Consider the following 7,462-nt stretch of genomic DNA (forward strand, 5'->3'; position numbering starts at 1 on the left):
TAATGACAATTAAAAGGTGCAATCTGCAATAGTTACAGCTGTTCAAATCTTATTTCAATTAACGATTATTACACATCGATTCTTGAAGAATATAACTATCATGTTGATCTCATGGACAGTGTGAGTCCTTGCATCCATAGCACCCTCTATCATTTGGAGAGTGGTTACATTTCTCTGGCCCCGGCATCCCTCAGATTGATAGCTAACCAAGTGGCAGGGATGCCGTTTGTCTGATTTTTTTTGGGACATATTGTAACTTTAAACCACATTTGTTTCTAATATACATCTAGTATTCAATTGCCACTGAGTTCATGTGCAGCAGAATTCCCCGTAAAAAAATGAAATAATTTTTGGAGATTCTAATTTACAGAACATATAAGTTAGGATCAAGCACCTTGATTGGTTAAAAATGATAACTTTTCCCTCAGTGTTTTTTTAAATGTATTTTTTATCTCTCCTTAAATTCACCCTCCTCTCTCTCAGTAGTCCATTAGTCCATCTTCAGGGAGAAGTGACATCAGGAGAGACCGTTGAAGTCCTCCACATGGTTGTGTTGACGTTGGGAGACCTGAGGGGCGGGTCATCATCCCCTTTCTGAGTTCAGTCACTGACTTCCTCACTCCGACTGGCGGAGATGTTGTCATTAAGAAAGTGCACACAGTAGAGTAGGTGGTAGACAAGATACAGTAGCTGTTCCCTCTGAGATCGTCTACATTGCCGTCAGCAACAGCAGACCGACTGATCAGACCTACAAACCACCTTTCATCCTAAATTACTACTCATTATGATTAGATCAGTCAGTCTGCAGCCGCCGGCAGCAACGTAGTCGATCTCAAACACACACTATGTATAGTAATCTAGCTTGCCGCCGATGGTCTTGCAGCCCGTGCCGGAGAAGATCTTTTCGCTCTTGGGGAAATAGACCAAGTCTCTGGCCATCTGGTCGACCACGTCCTGGTCGGGCTCCAGGCCCTTGGCGGCCATCTCTGCCATGCCACACAGCATCACGTGTCTGTACTCCAGAGGCAGGAAGGGGACGAAGAAGTCAACTAGGTTCTTGTCTATCAGACTAGTGTGCCACAACCCACCTACACAAAAGGGAGGGAGGGCAGGACACAGTCATAAGATGGGCAAGAAGACACTACCACCAATTGCTTACCCAATCCTCTCAAATGTGCACAAGTGCCTAGGGGGTAAGGATAGTCATAAGATGGACAGGGGCAAGAAGGGCAGATGGACAGAATAAAGAGATATAACACAGGTCATCTTTTTACTGAAGGTCTGAAAAGTCTCCAATAACATCCCCAGCCTTCTAACCCCAGGCTTAGTAACAAAGTGAAAAATCCTAACCTAAGAGAAACATACACTACATGACCAAAAGTATGTGGACACCTGCTCGTCGAACATCTCATTCCAAAATCATGGGCATTAATATGGAGCTGGTCTCCTCTTTGCTGCTATAACAGCCTCCACTCTTCTGGGAAGGCTTTCCACTAGATGTTGGAACATTGCAGCGGGGACTTGCTTCCAGTCAGCCACAAGAGCATTAGTGAAGTCGGGCACTGATGTTGGGAGATTAGGCCTGGCTCGCAGCCGGCGTTCCAATTCATCCGAAATGTGTTGGATGGAGTTGAGGTCAGGGCTCTGTGCAGGCCAGTCAAATTCTTCCACACCAATCTTGACAAACCTTTTCTGTATGGACCTCGCTTTGTGCACGGGGGCATTGTCATGTTGAAACAGTAAAGGGCCTTCTCCAAACTGTTGCCACAAAGTTGGAAGCACAGAATCATCTAGAATGTCATTGTATGATGTAGCATTAAGATGTCCCTTCACTGGAACAAAGGGGCCTAGATCGAACCATGAAAAACAGCCCCAGACAATTATTCCTCCTCCACCAAACTTTACAGTTGGACTATAAATTTAGGCAGTTAGCGTTCTCCTGGCATCCGCCAAACCCAGATTTGTCAGTCGGACTGCCAGACAGTGAAGCGTGATTCATCACTCCAGAGAACGCGTTTCCACTGCTCCAGAGTCCAACGGCGTTAAGCTTTACACCACTCCAGCCAACGCTTTGCATTGCGCATGGTGATCTTAGGCTTGTGTGGCTGCTCGGCCATGGAAACCCATTTCATGAAGCACCTGACAAAGAGTTATTGTGCTGACGTTGCTTCCAGAGGCAGTTTGGAACTCGGTAAAGAGTGTTGCAACTGAGGACAGACTATTTTTACGCGCTACGCAATTCAGCACTCGGCGGTCCAGTTCTGTGAGCTTGTGTGGCCTGACAAACTGACTCAGTGCCACGTTGAAAGTTACTGAGCTCTTCAGTAAGGCCATTCTACTACCAATGTTTGTCTATGGAGATTGAATGGCTGTATGCTCGATTTTATACACCCGTCAGCAACGAGTGTGGCTGAAATAACCGAATACACTAATTTGAAGGGGTGTCTACATACTTTTGTACATATAGTATATGTGTATGATTTGTTAAATATGAAAAATAGTTACCAAAGTGTATATGTTAGGCTTCAGCCCTAAAGAAGGACGGCAAAGAGGTGGCTTACTCTGCTTGTTGTTGAACACGGACAGGGAGAGAGCTGGTTCTAAGTGTTGCAATTTCATCTCCTCTCGGTCTCGACCTGCTTTCCAGAAGTCCAGGGCCACCTGCGTGATGTGCTCTCCTCCAGCATTGCTATGGAGATTAGCAAAACAAACTAGTAGATATTAAGCATGGTCCAACGTTTTTTTTTTTTTTCCACTGGCTCGGTCGGACCAGTTGGACAAAAATCTATTAGCCCGAACAGAATTTCCACTGGTCCGGATATGTGGTAGTTTATAAATTCATTAGGGTGATGTCGGGCCTAGGTCAGGGTTCCCCAATAGGCGGCACGCATGGTGATTTTATTTGCAAAATAAAAAATCTGAAATAACTCATCTTTAATTTTGGGGTTCCGTATCTGATTGACAGCTGATTTTCAGCCAAGTAAAAATATGGTCACTACAACGAGTCGTCAAGTTGTGAGAAAGATAGTATGATGGATGACCAATATACTGTATTTGACTGTAAATCCAGTAAAAAATATAATAATACCAAAGTATCCAAAAACAACACATTAATTCTTATCACACACTGCTGCTCCGTACGCCCTACCTGAGGAAGATGAAGATGGCTTGGCGGTAGGAGACCCCGTCCAGATTTTCGTAGTAGTCCAGGTAGGGCTTTATACAGTCGATCAGGCCAGGGTGCATCTTGTCCATCTCGTCAAAGATGAACATGGAACGTGGGCAGTTGGTGACATTGCCTTTGATCCACTGCTGCAGCTGAGACTGAGGGATGGTCACAACAGTTTAAACACAGACTTATCTACAGCAGTGAAGACAGCTTACAGCATAGCCGCAAAATATATTTAAAATTATTCAGCTATACATTCTGTATCCTATAGAACCCTCTAATTCAAATGTGAACCTTGAAGCCAGTCTAACCAGGGACTGATTTAGACCTGGGACACCAGGTGGGTGCAATTAATTATCAGGTAGAACAGAAAAACAGCAGTACTACAGGGTAAGATTTGAATACCCCTAATATAGAATATTACAGCCTAATTCTCTATTGAGAATTTCCCTGCCAGTTACAAGGGATTATACTGTATTTCAATATAACAAAATACTTGTTTTACCTTGTAGTTCTCAATCTGACTCAGATGAGGGAAGTGAGCTGTAGACACAAACTGATGGACGAAACTGCTGGTCATGCCCTCCTTGTAGATGTTTTCAGCTATCAACTGGCTGACGAAGTTCTTCCCTGTGCCAGTCCAGCCATGTAGAGAGAGCACCAGGGGCTTTTTAGGGTTTTTATTGTTCATGAAACCCGTTACAGCTTTCTGGATGACTCTGGAGGCAACATGTTGACCAAACAGCTTCCGATCTAGGGCCACTTCCAAACCTGATGACCGGGCAGAAGTCGATTATTAGTGTCAATGAATGGGACATGTGCTACGAATACACCACCATTATTTCTATAAAATTACAGGTGGTTATCTTCATAACATGTGATTAGTTATGCATGTAGGATACATCTGCTAAGTAGGCTAGTGGTGCGCGGGTCAGCTGTTTGCTCACCCTTACCCGCCCACAATTGCTAATAACCGATAAGCAACCCCCCGACTATATTGAAAATCTGTGGCCAGCACCCGACCCTAACCCACTAATATAGAAAATCCGCTGTAGGCTAGTCAGAGATGGTAGAATGATATTATTTTTGCCTGATTTAGGATGTTCCTGCTTATAATTCCAGACATTTTGGTAGGCGATTTGTTGTTCAACGTCTACAAATAGATACATGCAGCTTCTCTTCTGTCATATGTTGTCCTGGAAGACTAAATAAACCCTTGCTCACCAATGTCATAAATAGATGGAATGAACGCTTCAATCTATTTGACATCAGTAAAGTTATCTCCGTCATCTCTGCCTCTTTCGCGAAGGAAAGACGTTTAGCTGTGAAAACGACCCAAAATGTATCTGATACGATTTCAGTTCGGCTTGGATGCATATCTCATGTGGTTGAAATAGCCTACTATCAGCTTATGATGCTGATAAAGATACCTCCTCTACAGACGGTATCTAACTGTGCATTTGCATTCTCTCAAGATGCTGAAATAAATAAATCATATTTCTCCTGTTCCCGAGTCAAAATTGTGCCTACATTTGGTGTATAATTTTACTGCAAGAAATGCTTAAATCTGCAGGAGTTTCTATTAAGGCTAAGTGAGTGGTTATACACCTACAGTCAGTGTCCAGAATTCAGTTTCCATTCAGCCCATCTGAACAGTAGCCAAGGCTACAGTTCCCTTGACGTGCATAGGCCTATTTGAAGTCTCTGTCTTCTGACTGTCACAATCATCACACATAACCGACACTACTATCATCCTCTTTTACCACTTCACCAAATATTTCCCGAACATTACTTCTTATTTCACAGTTTTTCTCTTTTTGAATTAAACTCCGACGTTGTCCTTATTGCCTCAGTGGATCGATTTTTCTGCCTGTTCCCATTTAAATGGACAATTCTGTTAACTGTCTTGTGCAAGTTTAAAATCGACACAACACCTGTTAGCAAGAGATGATGTGCAGGAGCTTGCAGGGATTTGTAGTTTTGCATGACGTGTACTTTGACGCTAATTAGCATTTTCGAATCTGTGAGTAAATACGAGGCGAATAAATTGATAAGTCACCTTGTCCGAGAGAAATTTACATGGTTATCAAAATGTCACGCCAGTGTAAGCCTACACGATACACAGCCCTTATTTTAAGTGTTTCTAAAATCCCTATAATCTATACAAAAATGGTGGGGAAATGATTGAACCGTTTGACCGCTAGGTTTTTACTGGTTTTATGACACCTCCACTGTGGGGCTCTTATTTGGCGCGTGTACAGTTATGCTGCGTTCAAAACAACTGGGAACTCGGAAAAGTCAAATCATGACGTCAGTGATCTTCAGGTCGGAAAGTCGGACCGAGTTGGATGACCGTTCAAATCGATTTTTCCCAGTCGAGCTCCTTTTTGTTCCGAGTTCCCAGTTATTTGAACGCACTGAAGTTGGAGATTTCCGAGTTCCCAGTTGTTTTGAACGCGGCATTAGACCCGAAAGCTTACGCACTAACGTTAGAGCCTAAAATAATGAAATAAAAACATAAGTAGCCTATAGATGATTAATTTATGGATTTTAAGTATTGCTTTCTCTTTTTTCAAGCCCCCTTCATCCACACAATTTGTAATGACCCTGCCCATCACTAAAGTAGGCCAACGGTATAGTGGTGCAGATCTAAAAGCAATTGGAAGATAAAAACGTAAAGGGTTTGACTGTGTCTACATGATCAAATAGCCTAAGTAAACTACAATAACACATCAACCATCTAATAGTTTACCTGTACACATACCTGTTGAATTAAAAGCAACCCATTTTGAATCGCAACTTTCATATAAATAATTGTACATTTTCTGCCCCACTGCTGCTAGGCCTACTCCCGCACCGACCACAAATGTGGTTGAGATTGGTTCGAACGCATTCACAAGAACACTCGATATCAAAACATAATATCCGAACAAGATTGTGTATGTTGCTCTCATTTTCACTTAAAATAAACATTTAGCTACCTAGCTTATCATTTAGGAGTGCAAAGACGTTAGATATTACTGCACTATCGGTGCTAGAAACACAAGCATTTCGCTACAGCCGCAATAACATCTGCTAAACACATGTATGTGACAAATAAGATTTCATTGCAAATCAGCTACGGTCGTTCCTGTTACGTAATCATTATGCGACAGCAAATGTCGCGTTCAAAACAATTGGAACTTGGAAATCTCCGACTTGAGTGCGTTCAAGACAATTGGGAACTCGTGTGAAAAATCAATAAGAACCGTCATCCAACTCGGAATTCCAACTCGGGAACTCGGGCCTCTTTCTAGATCTCCGACCTGGAGATCACTTACGTCATAATTTGACCTCGTATTTTCCGGAGGTCCCAGTTGTTTTGAACGGGCACCTTTATAGATATATTTTTTTTGTCATATATATAATACATTTTTTAATTCATTATACAAAATATCAACAATTTACATCACTACATCAAACATGTCGAACAAAACAACACAGGTATAAACAAGAAAATACTAAATACATACAACAACAAAAAGATTCCATTGCGGGAATATTCCATTGCGGGATCCCTAGACAGGCTCAGGTGGCTGTGAGGACAGAGCACTCATCGACAGGATTCCTCGTAATGCCTCTGCTGTAAAATCCCTGAGTCCCCCAAAAAAGCTCAGCCGCACTCACAATAATGCCTATTTTCTCTGATTTGCTCTCTGCTTGCACAGTGCAGATGATAACCAATGCAATAAAAGCTCGGCCTACAAAGTTCACCTTCTTAACATGCAACATGTCAGGATCCCTCTGTTGACAAGGAACATTATCTGGTGTCTCTATTCCTACTACCATTATTTGTTTCAACTTCACTCCTTTTTCCACTATTCTCACCGTCTCTGCATAGGAGACATGCTGGACAGCCCTTATTCTTCAGAAGTTTGGGTGCATGTTCACCACAATTGCATCATTTAGGCTCATCTGGCATACGATACCCCTCCCGTCTACATACACTTGACATATGACCAAATATTTTGCATTTATCACACTACATGGGTTTGGCACAAACCATGAAAAACAGCCCCAAACCATTATTCCTCCTCCACCAAACTGTACAGTTGGCACTATGGATTGGGGCATGTAGGGTTCTCCTAACATCTGCCAAACCCAGATTAGTCCGTCGGACTGCCAGATGGTGAAGCGTGATTCATCACTCCAGAGAACGTATTTCCACTGCTCCAGAGTTCAATGGCGGCAAGCTTTACACCATTCCAGCCGACGCTTGGCATTGCGCATGGTGATCTTAGGCTTGTATGCGGC

At 42.7% G+C, this 7,462-nt stretch overlaps 1 protein-coding gene across 1 annotated transcript; it reads right to left on the minus strand.

The window, feature by feature from the left end:
* Nucleotides 1–245: 245 nt before the first annotated feature.
* On the minus strand, nt 246–6,263 carry LOC311100239 (torsin-1A-like). The gene is made up of 5 exons (XM_084141071.1): nt 5,934–6,263; nt 3,675–3,940; nt 3,149–3,324; nt 2,562–2,689; nt 246–1,088 (listed from the first exon to the last, which is right to left on the minus strand). Exons 1-5 carry the CDS (start codon nt 6,121–6,123, stop codon nt 844–846), a joined length of 1,005 nt encoding a protein of 334 aa, XP_083997197.1. The 5' UTR covers nt 6,124–6,263; the 3' UTR covers nt 246–843.
* Between the last annotated feature and the right edge of the window lie 1,199 nt (nt 6,264–7,462).

Source organism: Coregonus lavaretus, assembly GCF_964263955.1.
Source record: "Coregonus lavaretus genome assembly, chromosome: 24".
NCBI classification, from domain to species: domain Eukaryota; kingdom Metazoa; phylum Chordata; class Actinopteri; order Salmoniformes; family Salmonidae; genus Coregonus; species Coregonus lavaretus.

Coding starts and splice junctions, on each gene's coding strand:
- LOC311100239 (XM_084141071.1), bottom strand. CDS start 6,123: ATGAGAGCAACATACACAATCTTGTTCGGATATTATGTTTTGATATCG. Junction 3,941..5,933: donor GGTTGCTTTTAATTCAACAG/GTATGTGTACAG, acceptor CCCGGTCATCAG/GTTTGGAAGTGGCCCTAGAT. Junction 2,690..3,148: donor GCCATCTTCATCTTCCTCAG/GTAGGGCGTACG, acceptor TAATCTCCATAG/CAATGCTGGAGGAGAGCACA.